The 22,494-nt window shown below is 44.7% G+C and overlaps 1 protein-coding gene across 3 annotated transcripts in view; it reads left to right on the top strand.

Annotated features, from left to right (window-relative positions):
• Positions 1-4,000: 4,000 nt before the first annotated feature.
• The window catches only part of LAMA1 (laminin subunit alpha 1), a 161,582-nt gene continuing 143,088 nt past the window's right edge, over positions 4,001-22,494 (top strand). For 2 of the 3 annotated variants that reach the window (XM_078060583.1, XM_036106004.2), the window contains exon 1: positions 4,005-4,198. In XM_078060583.1, the coding sequence (XP_077916709.1) occupies positions 4,123-4,198 (76 nt within the window). In that variant the 5' untranslated portion in view covers positions 4,005-4,122. Of the gene's footprint in view, positions 4,199-22,494 lie in introns of all 3 variants that reach the window. The other variant, XR_013443381.1, reaches the window with a different exon arrangement.

The following is a 22,494-nucleotide window of genomic DNA, read 5'->3' as shown; positions in this document are numbered from 1 at the left end:
GCCCTTAAGGAGCTTAGCTTGTACTCAGCCTCTTTAGCTTTGTCCTGGATCAGACTCTGACACCATAACCCAATTTTAGTAACTGACCTCTCACCTCTTTCCTTGGAACCAAGCTCCCAGCTCTGTACTCCAGGCCTACTTCCTGGATCCTGGCATGATGCTCCTGGGCCCAAGTCCCTGCCTGGAACCTCAATTCCTTTAGAGCTAAAGGACAGTCGGGCTTATAGCAAGCCTCCCGAGAAACAGTCCTGCCCCATATTCTGGGCATCATGGCTGGGTCTCTGCTATGTGGATATCAGGCCAAGCAGGAAAAACACTTGCCAGGCTGGGCTTCCTCCTCTTGCCTGGGACCATCCTCCAGTGGGCCCAGCCACCAATAATCAGACCGGGATTGCCTTTCATGCAAAAGTGGGTAAAATCTAGCTCAGGGTTTCTCAAATTTTGTTGCAGGAGATTAGGATTACCTGGAGAGCCTTAAAATATCTAGATATCAAGACTGCACCAATTGAATCAGAATCTCTGGGGAGTATGAACCAGCATATTTTTAAAAACTCCATCAATTCCATTTTGCAGGCAAGATCAAGGACAAGTGAACCAGCAATTTACTGCTCAAAGTGTGCTCTGCCTACCAGCAGATCAACATCACCTGGGAGCTTTCAGGAATACAGAAACTAAAATCTCCAACCTCAGACCTACTGCATGAGCATCTGCATTTCAACAGTATTCCTCAAGTGGTTTTGAAAAGCTCTGATCTAGCCCATCCCACTCTTTCTGAGCTCTCATTCTGAAAATGTTCATAATTGAGCTTTTTCCTTTTAATTGAAAAATATAATAGTATTAGAAAAAAATTGAAATAATTCATCTTTATTGAGCATTTAACATGAGTTAGGCAAAGTGCTGGTGATTTAAGTACATTGGCCCATTCAATCTTTTTTTTTAAATATTTTTTTAATCTATCTATCTATTTATTTATTTATTTATTTGACAGAGACAGAAAGAGGGAGAGAGAGCATACAAGCAGGTGGAGAGGCAGGTAGAGGCAGAGAGAGAAGCAGACTCCCCGCTGAGCATGAGTCCTGACAGGGGGCTCCACAGGGGGCTCAATCCCAGGACCCTGAGATCAGGACTCGGCCGCTGAACCCATTGTGCCACCCAGGCACCCTAGCCCATTCAATCTTTGGGAGGAACCTCAGTAAAACCTTCCCAAGTTGCTCAGTCAATGCTTGATTCCCCATTCTATCTCTCTGCAATTTGATGTTTCTTTATATAACTTATTTTATATATTTTTTTCTTTACTTTTTTCTGTCTTAACTGCCAGGCTGAATGTTCCACAAACAAAGATGAGGACCATAATATGTCTGTCTTCTATTATCTCTACTTTGCAGATGAGGGAACTTGCCCAAGATGTTGCTTCCAATAAGTGAGGGGGAAGAATCTTGAGCCTCCTTCTGAGCCCAGTCCAAATCCTCCATCACCTCTAACCCCCACACCCCCACTCACCCTCTTATCAGCTGAACACAACTGTGTTTTCTGTATGCTGCCTTCCAGGTTCTTGCTTGCACGAGTGCTTATTTTATATAATGGCAATTAGAATGCCCATATTGTCTAGAATTTTGCTTTCCTCACTTAACATATCACAATGCTTTTTGCAAACTTTAAGTCTTATATTTTAAAAATGCCTATGCAATAGCCTATCACATTGATTTGCTATAAACTACTTAACCACTTAACTATTGCTTAGCATTTAGGCATTTTCACTGGTCATTTTTTATAGGTGACCTTGAACCACACATCTTCGTGCGCCTACTTGAACTGAATTTCTACTTTCTCACAAAACGTAAACATTCTTATCTCATTTTCACCTTGAACGGGCCACCCCTGAACTTTGATGGTGTTGTAGCTAATTTATCTAAGCATGCTAAAGAATGGGAAAATTTGTACTACAGTTGTTTTTTATTTTTATAAGACACATAGAATTGTGACATTTTTACTGTTCCATCTTATCTAAGCTTGTTCATTCAATCGGCTTTGGAAATTCTTCTTTCCCTTAATTACTTCTGCTTAATTTTGAGGAATGACCAATTGTGCCAACTTGCAAATTTTGACGTCTCCTATTCACTCCCCAGGTGTGCTGACCCTTTGCTTCCTCAAATCACAAGTGAGTTCCTTGTCTGCAGTTCAAAGGTAAAGTCTGGCTGGAGTCTGAACTGAATTTCTAGGAGCCCAGGACATTAGGGAGACAGATGACCCCTTATGATTCCTCCTGCTGCATTTGACCTCATCCTCCGTGGTCTCAGTGCAGTGATGTAGAGAAGTCTGGACCAGAAAGCAGACCTGGGGTCTTGCTCTCGACTGGACATTTGTTCACATTGGGACCTTAACCCCCTGAGCTCATTTCCTCAGCTCACAGGATGTTGCTTCCAATAAGTGAGGGGAAGAATGTTGAGCCTCCTCTGAGCCCACTTCGGCCCCACTGCGGCTCTACAGAATCTCACAAAATTGGTATCACAAAAGATAACCAATGTGAATGTGCTTGAGACACTCTAAAAGACATACATGTATGTGTGTAATGTCTGTGTGCATGAAGTTGTTTCAGTGCAGAAATACTTACAATTTTTATTTAATATTTAAAGGTTTGACACTTGATTAGTTATTAGATACCGATTTACTGAATCAGTTGATACTTAATACTTTGATACTTAAATATTCTAATAGTTAAAAAAACTGTATTTTAAATTTGACACTGTGATAAACATTTTCTCACTCAGCCATATTGCATCCTTTTAAAAAAAATGTTTTTTTAAAGTAATCTCCATATCCAACACGAGGATCAAACTCATAACCCCAAGATCAAGAGTCACATGCTCTACCAACTGAGCCAACCAGGCAACCCACAGCAAATCCTCTTGAAAGGCCCCAATTCTACCTTTTTGTTCTTCTATGATTTTTTTAAAAATAATTGCTAACATAATAATATTTTATTCATTAAGTGTTTAAGGAAGTATCTTTAGAAAAACTGGAATTGCTAGAGTTGTCAAATTGATTGACACAATGAGATAAAATTATCTCCCTACCGAGCAAAAAAAAAATACAAAATGAGGACGTGGGTCGGTACTAAGTGGCTTTTAGTATGTCTTGTGTTTACATTGTGAGAAAATGAGATCTACAAAGTGTTATGAATACTTTTAATAGAAAAAAATCAGAGGAAATTAAAAATTATTTAACAGGGACCAGATGTAGTTTAAAAAAAAAAAGAACAAAGCAGTTGAACTCTCGTGTTAAGACTAACTTCCAAAAAAAGACCTCTTCCTCCAGCTGTAAGTAAGCTAATAATTAAGTCCAAGTGACCCTTCTTGCCATCTTGCCTTCCTTAGATAAAGTGAGAAACAAGTTGCAACTCATTTTCAGAAGAAAAATCTTTACAAAATCCTCTGCCAACAGCCAAGGGGGAGAAGCTGGTCAGCTAAGCCCCGAGTCCCGTCCTGAGACGGGAGGCTGGCTGCCAGGAGGCAGGAGGCCCGGCCACCTTCCGAGCGAGAGGGACCCTGGTCAGCTACACCCTGGTCCCATTCCGAAGGCGGAGGCCGTCGGCAGGCCGGGGAGCGCCAGGGGCGCGACGGGCGCGGGCTGGGAACTGCAGCGGGTGTCGGCAGCCGCGGGTCCTCCAGGCTCCCGGGGCCCGGCGATGGGCGCAGAGCCGCCGTGGGACCGGAAGGGGTCAACAGGGCAAATGCTTTCTCGGAATTCACCAGCTCGGGCCAACTTCAGCAGATTTTCTCCTTCCCAGCCGCTTTCTCCGCCCACCCCCGCCCCCGCCGCCCCGACTCGGAGCGGGTCACCCCCGCCACAGCCCCCCCCGAGTCGGGGACGCTCTGAGCACCGGCTGGGCGGGCGGCCAGCTGGAGTGGCGGGTCCCCGCGGGTCGCAGGGGCCGAGCGAGGGGCCCCGGGGGGGGAGGGGTCGGGGCGAGGAGGGGCGGGCGCGGCGGAGGTCGGGGGGTGTGTCCGAGGGGCCGGCGGGCTGGAGGCCGGCGCCCGGCGGGGAAGCGCCGACTCGCGCTCTGCGGAGAGGCCCCGCGCGTGGCCGTGCCTTTCTTCCCAGAGCCCGAGCGGCGGCGGCGAGATGCGTGGCGGCGGCGGCGCGGGGGTCGCGCTCCTGGCCTCGCTGCTCTGGGTCGCCGCGCGGTGCCAGCAGAGAGGTGAGCCCCGGTCCCCAGTATCCCCGGCGGGCGGCGGCAGCTGCGGGACAAAGCCGGCCGCTTTGCCGCTTCTTCGGTCGGGGCGCGCATCCTGGTTCACCTCGGACGGGGGGAATCGCACACGTGGGTCTCCCGCGCGGCCCCTGGGAAGCGTCTCCCGGGCCGGACGGGAGAGGACTGGGGACGCCACCCGCTCATCCGACCCTTGGGCTTGAAACTCCTCGGGCTCGGGGGTGGGGGGTAGTGGGGTGGGGGTGGGGGGTTCCACTCAGTTTTTTGCGATCCCGAGCGCGAGCAGCGCGGGGGCGGGGGATGCGGAGCGTCGGGGGCTGCGGGAGGGGCGTTGCGACCCCGCAGCGGTCCCCAGCTTGCAGACCCCCGGCTGCGGCGGGCGGGGGTGCGGGCTGCTGACCCGGCGCGGGGAATGAATGGGAAAGGCGTCCTCTCGAGTCGCCCTCATTGTCCTGCGGTGGAAAGCCCGCTCGTCCACGGTGGGGAAAGGGCGGGTTCCTCGGGGCCGCTCGCTGCCCAGGGGGGCTAGTGGGGACAGACCATGGTGAGAAGCGCGCCCCTGCCCGACTGTCCTGAGCCGTGGGTACGCGCCCGCGCGGCCCCCCGCAGGCGGCGTCCCGGCCACAGATGCGCCTTCTGAAAGGGCACTCTTTGTGCAGCCCCCGAAGTGGCCAAACCGGCTCATTCCCCGTGCAGGTTTAGACCGCGGTCACCCCGGGGTGATAGAACCGGCGGCGAAGGGACGACTTTGCACGCTCGCTCGCTGCACGGGTGCAGTGGTTCTCCTGGCAAGGTTTGGGGAGAACGGAAACCCCAAGCGAATTCTAAAGGCTTCTATCAATGCCAGGAGAGAATGCTCCTTTCTGCGGAGCACTCCATTCCCCACTCGACTAATTGGAGACTCGGTGAAGTCTTGCCGCCGTCGCTTCTAGTTGGCTAGGGGGTCACAGTACTTGTTGACTGCATCGTCATGTGTGCAACATATGACCATGGGCACATTCCCACAAATACACATTTGATTTAAAAAAAAATTTTTTTTCAGGTCAAAAGTAGGTAGGCGGAATGCGCAATACCCTCGTGGGAAAAATGTGTGTTTGGGCATTGTGCTGAGTTGTGAACTCTACAGCGACGTGTCCGGCTCATTCATGCAGGCATTCGTGATGAACGCACTGGACCGCAGCCGGCCACACAGCTTTGAACACCCGGCGCCGGCTCAGCGCGGACTAGGGCTGGGACGTAGAGGGAATTTACATAGTTATGCGTGCGAGAGAGGAGCCGGCCTTTCGGAGGCGAGGCTTTGGCGCTGCACGCCCAACTCCTTTCTCTCGGGTTGCTGAAAGTGAACCAGTCCCAGTTTCCCACAGGGTGGGGAGAGAGCCGCTTGGCTCAGCTTTATTGTTCTAAGAAATTAAAAGGTCTAGATGGAGGAGATGCCCCGAATGTTTTTCTTGCCCCTAGGAGCTGAGCACTTGGCGTGGGAGGTTATGAATGGTGTTTGGAGAAAGTGGGACCACATGGGGCTTTCCTGCTTAAAATGCTGTGGAAAACCACCCACCGCGGGAGTCTTTGAATCTTTCACACCGCCTTCCATATTTGCCGGTCCCCACCCCATCAGCCAACACCATGCTTCCTAAGGAGCACCTTTGAGGGAGTTTTCATTTTAAAAAATAATTTGTGTTCTACATGTATAGCGTAAATGATTAGTGAAATGGTATGATATGGTCATAATAAAATCATCCTGACCCGTAGCACCGCTGAGTTGGCTATCTGGTGCCTACATTTTTTAAAAAGATCGTTATCTAACAGCACTCAGCTAATAGCAGTTTTCTATGCTATCTGTGTCTCTCTGGATTATCTTACAACTCACAGTATAGGATCCAGTGGCTCACTAACCTTGAAATGTAACCTGTTTAAAGTGAGTTATTCCTAGGTTAGAATAAGAGGTGGTATGTTTCTTAAAATAGTGCTAAGTCCACAGCTAGCCATTACATAGAATTATAATTGCTTCACAGGTTGGCTCGTCAGCTTTTCTGTTTTAAGTCGTCCTTTCTTTTTTAAAAGTAAAAATAGATAGTTCCAGGTATAGAGAAAACAAATCTATTGTATGAACAGAAGAACATTTACTTCATTCTAAACATGGCATAGTATTCAAATTTAGCATGTCTGTACTCCACAGTAGAGTATGTGTGCCTGAAGGGATTTCAAAGGCACATTTTTCTCTTCTGTAAGCTGTATTGCCACGTAAGGGCCAATAAAAAATATTGATCTTAGCAGTTGGAAACAAGGATAAGTGTAATAAAAACATCACTGCCTACCTTCTGCATATCCTGGACTTTGGCCCACTCCTTTTCCCTTCCTCTTTTCCAGGCATTAAATATGAAGCCTACCACTGTAGTTAATAGAACGTCATAAAGAATTCAGATGCCACAGAGATATGAAGTAAACATACATACTGTTTGTAATGTCTTGTGCCACTCTTAGAATTGCACTGCTACATAAGCAAGTATCATAAAATGTTTATATACCCACTTATTTCAAGGTAATCCTCCTTGAAACACTCTACTGCTTTATAAAATTTGTTCATAAAGCCCTGTGGATATTCATTATCATCTCTGGTAAATTTGGGGGAGGGGTGACAAGCTATATCTTTAAGCTTTAGATGTTTATTCTCTGGCCTTACTAGCTGGGGGAAATTGGGCAAGTTAATTTTCCTGTGCTTTGGTGTCAGCAGCAGCAAACTGGGAATAATAATGGGGCCTCCCTGGAGAGGCAGTTAACGATGGGATGAAACAATGCAAGAAAAGTGTTAGAACAGTGTCTGGTACAGGGTTAGCCCTCAAGATATATTATCTAGGAGCATCATTGTTACTATTTTACACAGAACTTTGGGGGAGGCCCTCTTCTGAGCTATAGTCTCTGGGATGCCTAATTGTTTCAAAATTTGGAGTCTGGACTTGGAATCAAATAGTCTTGGACTTAAATACCAGGTCTGTCCCTCTGATGAGCCATGACATTGGTTAACACCTTAACAGCTCTGAATGTCAGTCTTCCTGTCTATAAAATGGGTAGGATTCACATGGCATGGTGTTGGGCAGGACATAGCGTCACAGGCATAGGATCTGTGGCGATGGCCCTTACTATTACACCTGTCATGTGCACTCACCATCCTGGGTACCCCTCCCTCTCTCATTGCCCACATTCATTCCGTCATTAAGGCTTAATGATTTTACCTCCTGAAAATCTGTGTGATCTGTCTCCACTTTTTCGTCCCCACTGCTGACTAGGCTCAGGAATTGTTTGTTTTTCCCATGAAATATTGTGATGGTTCTCTCACCAAACCTCCTTCGTCCCCTGTTCTCCCTTCTCAGCACTGCTGCCTCTGTGATTTTTCTAGAAACACCACCATATGGGCTCAGACTGGTCCACCCACACCCCTCACTTTTTTACATGTATTCACAAAATAACAGTGACGTGCATCACACTGGGGGTAAACCAAGGAGGCTATCCCAGAGCTGAGGGGCATTATTTTAGGCACATGTGTACCTACTCGTAGGCAACCAGTATTTCCTTGCACGCAGGCTGTGAAGTGCCAGACAAGTCTGCTGTTTAGGTTCTAAGGCCCTGGAAAACTTTCCTGGTCCCCTGATGCTGAAGTATTTATTAGGTATTTATTAGGTGCTCTTCCCTAAACTCCCGGGGGCCTCTCCACTTAATGCTCTTGTCATACGTATCCACTTATCATGGTGGCGTGAACAATTGGCTGGCCAATCTGTCTCGCCCACTGACTTGGGCAGGGACCGTTTTATCCATATCTGCATGGTCATTGTTTTGCAATGTTCCCAGCAGTGAATAGCCACCTGTCTTTGTTGAGTCAAATTGAAATGAATTTCTTTGGTTATGAATCAAGTAACTTCAAAACATTTTGTTGTATAGGTAACCCATGCCCATGGTACAAAAGTCAAAGGGTGCTACTAAAGGGTCTGTAGAAAAAGGTTAAGTCTTGACTTTTGTCACCTTCTTTTGAGGCAACCACTACTTTTGGTTTCTTGTGTATTCTTCCTTAGATGTCTCTTTGTGGAACTCTTAAAAGCAAGCTACTTTATGGAAACTACTTCTTCTGTAACAGTATAAAGAAGGCCCCAGTTGTTTCCTGACAAAACATGGAACAGTATTCCTCTCTCCACTGCCTCCTCCCCATTCTAACACTTCAGTGGACCCGTTGCAGGGAATTAATACATCATTTAATGAACGTACATACTTGTAAACTTGTCACCTTCAACTTGTCCCTTCCAACATGGTCTTTGACAGAAAGGTATTAGAGCAGTGTTTCCTAGATTTTATGGAATTTAAGAACTAGGTCACCAATTGATTTCATGACCTTGTACTCATTCTGAAAGTCTTGTTTACCGTGCATTAAGAAGCTATTCTTTATGCAGTAAATACTTTTTAAAAATATATTTTAGGAGATTTATGATATACAGAAGTCAAGTTTGAGAATAATTCTATTAGAAGTTTAGGATAGTGTGTTATTTATTTTACCAACTAAGTATGATTTGTTACTAGAACACCTATGGCAGACACAGAAAAATTTAATTTTTAAAAATAATTCCCAATGAATGAAGTTAAGCTTACACTTCAAATACAGAGATTAACTGGAGACAAACAGAGAGAACTCTCCATCTTAGACCTTAGATGACGTTTTTAGTTACATTCCTTAGAAATGTTTGGACAACCGAGAGAAACTATAGTTTCCTAAGAAAGATGTCTGTAACTTATTTACATGCTTGCAGATAGTTCTTTTGCCTGTTTTGTTTTCCCAATACTAATATGTCTCCATGGACAATTGGGTAAATAAATAAAGGCATTTCAAAATTAGTGAGAGAAAAAAAAATCCTTTATAAGAAGTAATTGAGTTAAGGTCATGAACTTGGGCTCTGTTGGAACATGCCAGCCAGGGAGCTGTTTCGGCCCGAAGCCCCCCGCGCGTGACAGCAACAGCGATAGCTGGGTTCACTGCATTTCTTGTCCCTGATGCTGGGGGTGACAGTCGGTGCCCAGAGTAACCATTTCCTAGCACAGAATCCCTTCACTTGAGTCTTTGTGTTTTCAAGGCTGGATCAGGAGAGCTTTCTTTGGGTTAACTTGTTCCCAGAGATTGTGTGTCTTGCTCGGGGGCAGGAGACAGACAATGGAGGCAGTGAGAATCCCAATCAGCCCGATGGATGACATTCTTGCCTAGGTAAGCATTTATCTCAGAGTGTTCATCCAGAAACTGCGGTGTGTGGAAATACATTAAGATCCTGGCTTCAGCTTGTATGCACCTCTTTTTTTTCTTTTCTGAATTTGCTGTTTGAAGTTTGCATCTCTTCATTCCTGAAGTATCTTTGAAGTCTGAAGGCAGAGTGGCTGAAATTCTTGTGCCCGAGAGCCTCCTGCGCGGCTGGTGGGAATGTCAAATTTAGATCCATGAGCATGTATAGAAAATGCCCTCGTTCCCCATTCCCTGAAGCATTTTCTGCATTTTGTTCCATTGCTCCTTAACTTCCTGCCAGAACCTCAGGAGATTCTCTATGACAATAAAGAAGATGCTGCAGTGTAGCAGATTATTTGTAGTTTAAAGAGAACATGTAGGGGGAAAAAAAACCCTCACATAACAATGCTGATTATTATATAGCACACATTTAAATGTCTTCCAACCTTTTTGTAGTGACAGAATTTTACTAACAAAAGTGATTGTCTTGTTATCTGGGGGCCCAGCACTGGAACCAGCTCCAATCTCTTCCCTCCGATTTCCCCCAGTTCATGCATTCTTTCTGTTCCCTTGGTTTCATCTTCCTTTACTTTTTTTGTCCCCTTATCCAAATTGTCCCCCTGAATTTTTGTTCCTTCCTTTAAAAAAATTCCCTGATTTTAAAAATTTTTGTTTCTCCCTATTACCATGCAAATAGTCACCTGCTGTCTGAATTGACTATTAACCAGCCACTTTTTTGTTTGTTTGTTTTTAGAGAGAGAAAGGGGGAGGGGCAGAAAGAGAGGGAGAGAGAGAATCTTACTTAAGCAGGCTCCATGCCCAGCACAGAGCCCTCCGCAGGGCTTGATCCCAGGACCCCAAGATCATGACCTGAGCTGAAACCAAGAGTCGGACACTTAACCGACTGAGCCACCCAGGCGCCCACATAACCGGCCACTTGTAATAAGTGTCTGATGCTCACACGCTTTCTCCTAATCTGGTCTAACACTGCAGTTAGGCTCATGCTGCTGGAGCCCTGCCTTCATCACGTGCCCCCTGCTTCATCCAGTTCCAATCCTGCCCCAGCCCAGTGGCCCTCCATAATCCCTCCCGTCATTCAGGACTACGGAGGCTTAGCCACACCTTTCTCTATCCTGGGCGCTTCCTTCCTCTCTGACTGCAAATGGTATATTGACTTCCAACTGTGTGCTTTGTCCATGTTACTCCCTTATTTGAATTGCACCCCCATTTCTTACCTAAAACCTAGCCTGACCACCCATGCACGGCCTGCAGCTTACTGCCCTAGTTATTATAGCCTCAACCAACTGGCCTGTTTCTGTATTTTCTGTATTTGCACTGTTTTTTATGATAAGTCAGGGATTGAAGTTTGCATCTCTTCATTCCTGAAGTATCTTTGAAGTCTGAACTGTCTGCCTAGCAGGCAGAGTGTCTCAAATTCTTGTGCCCGAGAGCCTCCTGCACGGCTGGTGGGAATGTCAAATTTAGATCCATGAGCATGTATAGAAAATGCCCTCGTTCTCCATTCCCTGAAGTATTTCCTGCATTTTGTTCCATTGCTCCTTAACTTCCGGCCAGAAAAATTCTCAGGAAAATTCTCTATAACAATAAAAAAGATGCTGTCTGGTCCTGTTTTGGATGGCTTGTCTAGAGTTCTGTAAGTCAAGGTCCAAAAGAAGGGTTTTTTTCCTGCAAAGATCAAATCCTTAGCTACCAGCATTTCTTTCAATACACAGATAACTTAAGGGTAGAGGGTTCTTGTGCTCAGACCTGAGCCTTTGGCAGTGGGAGGGTGGCGCCGCCCACAAATGCTCCAGAGCTTAACAACCATAAAACCCTTACCCAGCCCCTGGATTGCCACCCCAGCCCTGAGTCCTGGCCCTGTTCTGGGCATGAGTTCCCCTAGCCCCCTATATTTCATTTCACCCGAGGGGACTAGCATTTGCAGGGCAGCAGGGGATCTGGAATCTGGAATCTGTTTCAATAAAACCTTATTCCTATTTTGGCATCCAGAGGCACCAGGACTTGAAAGGTCCACTTTCCAGTTGGTCTTCAAGCCAACTCTTTTGGGTTTCTAGTTTAAATAGGTACTTCCACAACTTTCTCTGCCACTTGGCTTTCCTTCTGTCCCAATTACTGTGTCCTGTGGTGGGCTAGCACTCTTTTCCTACCCTCAAAATTCCCCTGTCTAGCCTTCCAGCCCCTTTATTCTGAATCTTTAATTCTGGCATTTTTTTTTCAACTGAGGTATAACTGACATATTACATTATATTAGTTTCTGGTGTACAACATAATGATTCGATATTTGTATATATTGCAAAATGATCACCATGATAAGTGTAGTTAACATCCATTCCCATATATAGTTACAAATTTTTTTCTTGTGATGAGAACTTTTAAGATTTACTCTTTAAGCACCTTTCAAAAATACAACACGGTATTATTAACTGTGGTCACCATTCTGCACATTACCTCCCCAGGACTTGTGTATATAATTTTATATATAATACTAAATATATGATACTTAACAGCTGGAAGTTTGTGCCTTCTGACCTCCTTCACCCAAACACTATCTTTGTCTTTGTACACCATCTAGTTTTCCCAATTCTTCACAACCACACTCCTGGATTCATGGGCATTCTCTTGTTCTGGAAGTGTGGGGTGGAGGGAGTTCGAGATATTCACTAACATGTGAAATGCCTTTGGAAGCTTCCATTGCTTTTCTTAAAGGCAGTTGGCATTTTAAATAGTTAATACCTTCTTGGAGTAGGGAATAATATTTTCTTGTGAGACTGTTTCTATTTCATGTTTCTGATTTTTGTTCCTCTGTTTGCTCATTCATTCATTCATTCATGCAGGGAACATATCTTGGGACCCTGAATCAGGAATGTACAAAGGCTAGGGTATCTTGAGGACCCCATTCTCACCTGCATTCCTTGCTATGATTCCAGGCATTTCTTGACATTCTTGGTGGACCTGTTTTTGAAGTCCACAGAATTGAAAAGTGCATAAAAAAAACAAAACAAAACAAAACACAAAACGTCCTCCATGAGAAATAATGGGCAGAGCAGAAATAGAAGATCAAAGTCTCAATCGTGGATATTACCATCTATATTTTGTTTACTTAGAGTCATGTGGGTTCACATGGACCTGACTAGGCCGAGTCGTGGGGCAGGGAAAGGCGGGAGATGGGGAGGCCGAGAGGTGGTCAGCATTAGCTGGAGTGACAGGAGCAGCCTCTACACCAAACACCCTGTTAGGTGACGTCTGTTTCCCTGGGCTTCCTTTCTTTTCTGGGAAACTCAGATCTCACCTGCTGGACTAGCGTGCTCCAGGTGAACAGACACAGTTAGCACAGAAGTTTTCTCTCCGGGCTGCACATTAGATTTTAATAACATCAATGCCCAGGTCCTACCCCCAGGGAGTATAATTTATGTGGTCTGCGGTGGTGCCCAGTCATCTATACTTTAAAAATGCTCCACAGGAGGGACGCCTGGGTGGCACAGTCGGCTGAGCATCTGACTCTTGGTTTTGGCTCAGGTCATGATCTCAGGGTCCTATGATCAAGCCCCTTGGCGGGCTCCAGGCTTGGTGCAGAGTCTGCCTGGGTTTCTCTCTCCTTCTCCCTCTGCCCTTATCCCCTATGTGCTCTCTCTCTCAAATAAATAAGTCTTAAAAAAAAAAAAAAGTTTATAAAAATGCCCCATAGGTGATTCCGCTGTGCAGCAGGATTGAGAGCCGTTAAATTAACTTTGTAAATTTTGCTGTACCAGTGAATGTGATCACACAGCAATGCAGGCTTGGAAAAGGGATGCAGTACCTGATAGGAGCCCCTACCTTATCCAAGGGGGCAGATCAGGGGCACTGACCCCACTGAGCCTGCCATCGCCTGGAGGCTAATGCCTTGTGCAGATACCAAGTGCTCAGACCCAAGCACCCTCCTTGCTCGCCTCATGTCTGTTTCATGCGATTCCCACTCCTCTGGGAAGCGGGGATGATACTAAGCACCTGAAAGTTGTGAGGGATCCCTGCACTCACAGCCTGTGTCATTGACATTTGAAATATGAAATATGAATGAAATATGACATTTAGAGTCCTTCCCATCTGGGTATAAGTTCTGGCCTAGTAGGGCTGGGTAGTGGATTGATTGGATTACTGTTTCATTTTTTAAATAATTCATCCAGGGACGCCTGGGTGGCTCAGTCAGTTAAGCGGCTGCCTTTGGCTCGGGTCATGATCCTGGTGTCCTGGGATCGAGCCCCACGTCCGGCTCCCTGCTCAGTGGAGAGCCTGCTTCTCCCTCTCCCTCTGCCTGCCACTCTGCCTACTTGTGCTCTCTCTCTCTCTCTGTCAAATAATAAATAAAATCTTTAAAAAAAATAATTCATCCAAAATTTAGTCAATCCATTCCATATATAGGCATTATCTGGTGCCATATCCCTCCCTCCCAACCCCATTAAATGGACAAGCCATAGGTACCTTTTTCTCTGGATTTATCTGTGCCACCTCCTTCTCTCCGGATCCGATCTTCACCTTCTCATGTCGGGTGACTACAAAGTCTAGCTGTCCTTATCCACGTACTTCTCCTATCATTCTCCGATCTTGTCTTTGATGATCCATTGTACACTTGTTTTTCCTGCCTTCCTTCAGAAGTTGTTCCCCCTGCAATGTTTAGCTTATTATTTCCCTTCTAGCTCCACCCCCCAAAATAAGAGCCATTCTGCCTTCTATATCCCCAACCACCCCCCCCCCCGACTACCACACATCACACTCCCTCCACACATATCCCACATATACTGCATGGCAAACCCACACCCCTGTACTGACCTTGCAGACCAGGTCCCAGCTCAGGGTACCTGGAGAGGTATTGTACTAACTAACCCCAGACTGCCAGAACCAGAGTCTGGACCTGGGCCCATCTCTGGGGGGGTGGGCGGGGAAGACAAATTCTGCTGGAAGCGCCAGCCCAGCTGCAGGTGCTGAGTTGAAGTCTCATGTGGCCAATAAGAGCCCAAAAACTGTTGGCATCCAGAGTCCCAGTGAATTTAAGGACCATGAAGTTGACCGTGTCACCCACCCCTGTTGAATGGCTTCTCACTCTCTGTGAACAGGACTTCCAGGGCCCCCTGTGCTCAGACCCCTCAATGGCTTCTTTTCCCACTGCCAACCCTATTTTGGCCATTCTGAGATATCCGGTTCCCACAATGTGACGCGGTGGCTCGCATCAGTGACCTTGAACACATTGTCCATGGAAAGTCGTTTCTTTCACCTGTGGCCCTCTGGCGTGCTCTGCCCCACCCCATCATTCAGGCTTTCCACCTGCTTGTTGCCATAGCAATTTGTTTCTACACCTGAAGCATGGTGTCTTGTAACTGTTAACTTGCCTGTCTCTCCTGGGGGGCAGAGAGTTTTTTTCTTATTTCTGATCTCCAGCACAGTGCCTGGCATTTCATGTCAATTCTGTGAATACTAGTTGGGTGCATGTGGAAGGCCCAGTGCAGACAAGCAACAGGAGCAAAAGGGAATCCAGTGGGCATTGTTTTGGGATCAGGAAAGTCACTAAGCAGAGTGATCATCTCCTGGGAAACAGAGGCAGGGAAGGAACAGGGGCCAGCTCAAGAAGGCTGGGTGACAGGATTCCAGGACCAGGAACGAGTAAGAATTCAGGTAATTAAACAAGGGTAGAGGGTGGACCAACATTCTGGGGATCAAAACCTTAGCTCGCATTCTGAACCAGAACACGTGATCAGGGACCACCTAGCGGCAGAAATGAGAAGTCCAGATGCTTTCGTGCTCACAGAGAGCATCCAAATATGGAGAGAGAAGAGCCACAGAGTCTGGTAATCAGGAGGGGCTGAAAACTTGAGGGGATTATTGATTTTTTTTTTTCCATCTACAATTCAGCACAAAGAAAACGTGGATTACATTTTTATAATTAAAATAATGGCTGATGATGAATATTCAATACAGATTTAAAACTCTGATTTTATTTAACATGATCTTATTTCTAGATTTGGAGCCAGTAACGTCTAAGCATCTCAAGACAGTATTGTATTCACGCACTCAATCAACAAGTACTTACATTTCTAGAATGTTCCACACACTGGTGACCAGTGGTTTTGCATCCCCAGTGCTTGTAGTCAAATGAGCTTGAGAAATACTCAAAGAATCCTACTGAGTGTGTTCACAGTTCTGATCTGGGAGAGATTTTTGCTTCTGAAGGCCTCAACACCAATACAAGTTCACTTGCTGCTTTAGAATAATATCACTGGAAACAGAAGGAGGACTCTGATTCACCTCTAAATTTCTACTGCAGTAGGGTTTCCATGTAAATAAAGTGTGTGACTTCAGGACACTCGATGGTGCATGACTTTAGCCTTGTTGGCATTTGTTAACTAGCTCTTGTAGTTATATTTTCATAATTGAGGTGTTTTTTAAAGGAACTCTACCTGCCTGCCATTGGAGCACTTTGTTTAAGTGAAAGAACAGCTGTTCTCCTCTGGGCATTCTGAGCTAAGCCATCCTTCTCTTCTCAGGAACAGAACAAAGGCATACAGAATTTATGTCACAGACGGATTTTTGTTTGGTAAAAATCACTTATTACTGAGTGAAAGAATGGCCTATTCTCCTTAGAAATATGAGCATAACATCTCCCGTGTCTTTAAGGGTTTCCAACTTTGTTGGTTTCTTTTTCATTATTAGAATTGACTGAATTAAGATATGCCTCATTTAGGTGCTCAAACTTCCCTGAAAATTTGCTCATAAGACAGTCCTCTGTAAATGAAATAATTTCAAATTGAATAGGAAAATATTTCCAAAATGATATTTGAAGGAGTTCACTAGTAAAGAAAATAAACATCACTTTGGTTTCTGTTACCAACTGACCTAAGCCAATTTTGTTATACAAAATGCTTAGGTTCTTTTTCGGTGAATGATGGTACCCACTGAGAGGTTCGAGGTACATGAGGATTCACTGCTCCCCAACAACCTAACCCACTAGATGATGTCAAGTGCATAGCTTACACATTATACATTATTAACATACCTTAATTAGGGCGCCTGGGTGGCTCAGATGGTTAAGCGTCTGCCTTCGGCTCAGGTCATGATCCCAGGGTCCTGGGATCGAGCCCCGCATCGGGCTCCTGGCTCAGTGGGGAGCCTGCTTCTCCCTCTCCTTCTGCTTCTCTCCCTGCTCATGCTCTCTCTCTCTCTATCTCTGTGTCTCAAATGAATAATAAAATCTTAAAAAAAAATAATATGTTTAAAAACAAAACAAAACAAAACATACCTTAATTAGCGATCAGGTCCAAAACAGGTCATAGGCCATATGCAATGAATTTGATAGAATTTTAGCTTTCTGTCCTTTCAGGTGTGCAGACTTCTCCCTTGAATCAGCATCAAGCAATATGCACCCTTCCTTAAACACTGTCTGGATCCAGGACATCTGAGGGATCAACCCTCAGGTGGCATCCCCATCCTTCAGAATGAAGGCTACAGACTGCATGATTTTATACCCTGTACTTTGCAAGGGTGAGGAGAAACTCCAACATGTTTTAACAGTTTTATCGGGGTATAATTTACATGCCACAAAATCCTACCAATTGGATGTGTACTGCACAATGGTTTTTAATAAATTTAGAGTGTTGTACAGTTGTCCCTACAATCTGGTGTGGAATATTTCCAAGATCTCAAAAGGCTTCCTCATGCTCATTTGCACTCAGTCCCCACCTCCACCCTCCCCTCAGCCCCAACCAATCATCTGCTTTCTGTACTTTTAGATTTGCCCTTTCTGGAAATTTCATATGCATGGAGTCATGCAGTATGTATTCTTTTGCGTCTATCTTCTTTCTCTTAACATAATATTTTCTAGGTTCATCTAGGTCGTGGCATGTATCTGGAGTTTGTTATACTTTATTGCTGAATATTATTCCATTGTGTAGATAGCCATTTTTTTTAGCTAGTCATCAGTTGATGGACATTTTGATTGTTTCCATCCTGGGGCTATTAGGAATAATGCTATCAACACTTGCATTCAGGTCTTCCTGTTTCATTCCTCTTGAGTGAAATTCCTAAGATTGGAATAGAGGGCATATAGTAAATTTGTGTTAATTTTCTTTTTTTCAGATTTTTTTTATTTATTTATTTATTTATTTATTTATTTATTTATTTATTTTAGAGAGATAGAGGGAGAGAGCCGGGAGAGAGGAGGGACAGAGGCACAGGGATAGAATCTCAAGCAGACTCTGCCCTGAGCACAGAGCCCAACACGTGGCTCAATCTCATGACCCTGAGATCATGACTTGAGCTGAAATCAAGAGTGAGATGCATACCCCACTGAGCCACCCAGGAACCCCTTATGTTAATTTTTTTAAAGAGACTTTGAGATTCTTTTCCAAAGCGGCTGTACAGTTTTACGTTCCTACCAGCAGCCTATGACCATTCCAGTCACCCCACATCTTTACCAACACTACATACTGATTGTAGTCACAGTGGCTGTGAAGTGGTGTTTCGTGTTTTAACTTGAATTTCCCTGATAATTTATTGAACGTATTTCATGTGCTTACTAGCTATTCATATATCTTATGTGGTAAAAATATCTATTCCAGGGGCACCTGGGTAGCTCAGTCAGTTAAGTGTCCAACTTTTGGTTTCGGCTAAGCTCATGATCTCATGGGTCCTGGGATCGAGCGCGGTGTCAGGCTCCCCGCTCAGCGGGGATCCTGCTTCTCCCTCTCCCCGCCCCTCCCCCCTCCCCCCCACTTGTGCACTCTCTCTTTCTCTGAAATAAATAAATAAATAAATCTTTAAAAAAAATACCTATTTCAATATTTTGCCTGGTTTTTATTGGGTTTTCTGTCTTTTGAGTATTGAGTTATAAGAGTTCTTCATATTTTCTTGATACAAGTCTTGTATCAGAAATATGATTTGAAAGTATTTTCTCTCAGTTTATGGCTTGTCTTTAGATTTTCTTTTTTTTTAATTTTTAATATTTTATTTTTATTTTTAAGTAATCTCTACATCCAATATGGGGCTCAAACTTACAACCCCAAATCAAGAGTCACACGGTCTACCAACTAAGCCAGCCCTAGATTTTCTTAACAGTGTATTTTGTAGCACCAAAGTTTTTTTATTTTAAGTCCATTTTATCAAGTTTTTTTTCCTCTTTTGGTGTCATCTTTAAGAATTCTTTGCCTAATCCAAGGTTACAAAGATTTTCTCCTCTATCCTCTATTTTCTTCTAGAAGTTTTCAAGTTTAGCGCTTACATTTAGGTCTGTGATCCATGTTGAGTTGACTTTTATGCATGATGAGGAGGCAGGGTCTAAATTTGTTTTTTGTGTGTGGATATACAGTGGTCCCAGACATTGGTTGGAAAGACAAAACTGCCTCGGCATTTTGCCAAAAATCAATTTGCCATAATATATAAGTGTATATTTCTGGGTTCTATTTTGTTCCATTGATTCATATGTATTCTCTCATGCAAACACCATGCTGTCTGGATTCCTTTGGTTTTATAGCAAGTTTTAAAATCTGTAGTTTAAGACATTCAATTTTGTTTACTTTTTTCTAAATTGCTTTGACAGTTCCAAGTCCTTTGCATTTCCATTAGTATCAGCTTGTCAGTTTCTACAAAAGATGCCAACTGAGATTTTGATAGGACAGAGACTGAATCTAAAAACAGTGCAGGGAGAATTGCTGTCTATTATTACTGGGTCTTCCTTCCTATGAAAAAATACATATCTTCATTCATGTAGGTCTTTCTCTCAGAAGTGTTTTGTAGTTTTCAGTGTGTTGGTCTTAATTCTTCTGCTAAATTCTTTTCTGAAGTGTTTTCTTCTTTTCCAATAAAAGAAGTCGGGGACCTATGGAGAGCTGATCAAGCCCTTCTTTGGCGCACATGTTTCCAGGACATCGCTGTTATGTGTTTGGCTTGTCAGCTGTCTGTAGCTTGCCCCTCTGGGACTGCAACCTCAGGCCAGCAGAGCCTTAAGCGATCCCCATTCATTTATTCATTTATTTGTTTTCTACTGAATTTACTACTTTTACAACAACATCATTGTGTTTCCACTCTCTGCTCCAAATGGAGCCAGCGGTCAGGCCCCAGCACTGAAGCTGCTGATGCCCATGCTTGAACTGCCTTGGTAACCCACCGCGGTGGCGAGGAGCTGGGTGAGGGTGGGGCAGCCCAGACGGCAGGCGGATCTTACCCACTGGTCTTACGTGAAACCCTGGCAGCTTTGCCTAAGGAAGAGCGTCTCAATTTGTTGTTGGTCTTTGGTTGATTTCAGAGTCCTGAAATGGTTATTTTTAAGCATTTTGTCCAATTACATAATTTTTTTTTTCAGGGGAGGATTTGTCAACCTCTTTTCTATGCTATGGCCAGAAGTCTCTCTAAGAGATTTTAATGTATACTTTGACCACCATGAATTTCTCTAGTGAGAGACCAGTTGTATTACCTATTATGCCATTAACAGCCCACTGATTTTCCTAATAACCCATTTCTGATACTCACCCTACTAATTAGCAAAATGCCAGCATTGATGGAGACAGGTAACAGACAGCATGGTGGGCACGTCTGGAATATGAGCAGTCTTCCTGACTGGAGTACCAGCTGACTCCCCCTCGGAGGTACCTCACCAGTTTTAACACTAGCGGCATCTGGGTAGTTTAATCTAAGATACAGACACACACACAACTATCATACCTTATACTCAAGTATCTTAAAGTAAATTTCAGATATTATACTAGTTACCGTTTATACTTAAGCAGATGTTCATCGTGAGTCAAACCTCAGTGGACATCCTCAGTCTGACTGATTGTCAGCACAGGCAAGCGAAAGGGAACTCTGTGGGAAATGCAGTCCCCATGAGGCAATGAACACATTTAAAGGAGTACTGTGTTGGCAGCCTGGGAGCGTGGTCCCAGAAGTTGGAAGAAGGGCTGACATTCTCCTGGAAACAAATGAGGTCCCTAAACTTGCCAACTTCTTTGGGGCGAGAGCCAGAGGAGTGGGGGAAACACAGAGGGAGGTCTGTGCTAAGGTGCGGGAAGGGGAGGGAAGGGCAGGCGAGGGAGGGCTCAGGAAGGGGAAAATAATCTGAGTGGAACCTGCAACCTGAAGTCGAACCAAAAAACTTAGAATGGGCAATGTGTGCAAACTGTAGTGGAGAGTGTAGTAAAGACGGGCCATCGGGTTTTTACTGGTTTGTTCTAAACGAAAATGTGCTACGGAAGATTTATGTCAGTGTGGTTTATTTGAGAGTAATCTGTTAATGTGGTTCAGTCTGGGTTCTGATTTCTTCATTACTAACATGTGGAAATCAAATAAACTTCCCTTGCCTAGATTATCATAATAAAATATAATATAGAGAAAAACTTAAAAAGTAAAAGGATAATAATATTAAAAATCTTATTTTAATAAGACAAAAAAGAAAGAGAGAGCATCAGGGGTACTGCTGTGGTGATGAACTGTGTCTCCACACCCTGCCCCACCTCTCTCCAGCTCTTTTCTTCACCAGACTGGGGAGCTGGCCCCACCTTCTGTGAACGGCCCTGCTTTTGCCTTCAGAGACGCTCTGCAAACTCTTCCTTCTCCTTCTGTCACCTACACCCTCTCCTGGAAGCCCAAATGCAAGGTTCGGAGGCAGCCAGGGAAGAGATGTCAGACTGTGCTCTCCAGCCCACCTCTCCCCACCCTGAGCAAAGGCCCGCGGGCCTCTGTGAAGACACCTGGTCAGAATGCCTGCCGCCTGCAGGACTCAGGCTTAAAGGGAGACTCTCTGTCAGAATTAGCCCGTGCTATGTAAATATCCTTCTCTTAAACTTTAACATTATGTTGTAAGCATTTCACCTGTCTTCAACAACATCATTTTCACCATGAGTGAACCAGGCTGGCGGCAGCATCATTCAGGTATAACAGGGCTAAGGAATCAAACCACTGGTTTGCTTTAATAGATTTCCCTGGTTGATGCTCAGTTAACCTTGCTCCTCTAGTATGTCTTTAATTTTGGAACTCTTAAAGGTTTTCCCCCACTTTCCAGTAAGCCCAAAGCCTCAGTTTCACTGAAGCACCCCATTCCCTCTGGAAATAGTTGCCCAGTGTCTCTATGACTTGAATGCAGGAGGGGAGTCTGGAGTTCTGGTTAAGTAGTGACAGAGAAGTGCTGGGGGAGATGTGATCTTACTAATAAGCCTGCTGATCTTTGTGCCAAGGCTTGGCTGAATTAGCCAACCCCAGGGTGTTTGAGCTAGAAACAACCCAAGAGATCATTTAATCTTTCAAATCCAAAATGGCAGCCCCTAGGAGATGCTCCGCCGAAGCATCCCAGCCCCACCTCAGACCCGCAGTCAGAATCTGCATTTTTAACAAGATCTCCAGGTGATCTGTGCATGGAAAATTTGGAGAAGTACTGTTGTGATTCTCAACAGTTGGGTGCAGAATGGCTTTTGGATATCTTGTGCAGAGCTCAATAATAATGATCAAATTTGTGGATGCTAAACGTCATCTTCTTTCTTGGATAGCATGGCATTATTAATTCGACCTTAGATCAGGATAGCTTTTTTTCATAGTACTGTTTTCATATTGTGTATACCTATCACAAGGGACCATAATATCTTTTCTACCTTCACCAAGATTAGGCTGTGATTTGCCGATGGATTTGGGGTGGGAAAGTGGAGGGTCCCCCATCTATCCCTGTTAAACTTCTGCTGGTTTTATTTTGGCCATGCTGGGATTCCACTAATTCCACGACCCCATGTATTCATGCCCCATACATGTGATGCCTTTTTATATCATATCTAAATTAGGATTAATAATATTGAACAAGGAAGCATTGAACACATGAGGTAGAAAACCCAAGTTCCTGTCTTCAGTTCAATATACTTTAGGTTGCTTCTCTTGTTTTTCAAGATAACTTTTTGGGAAAGTACACTGCTTCCCCCTTTTCCCCAACAGAATGCACCGGGGCCATCTTGGGCTTTCCATAGGAAATCAGTTCCTATGGGGACATCTAGGATAACCAGCAGAGAGTGACCCA

Source organism: Halichoerus grypus, chromosome 13 (genome assembly GCF_964656455.1).
Source record: "Halichoerus grypus chromosome 13, mHalGry1.hap1.1, whole genome shotgun sequence".
NCBI classification, from domain to species: Eukaryota; Metazoa; Chordata; class Mammalia; order Carnivora; family Phocidae; genus Halichoerus; species Halichoerus grypus.
The sequence above is the reverse complement of the archived record's forward strand: the minus strand, read 5'-3'. Positions and strand labels throughout refer to the sequence as shown.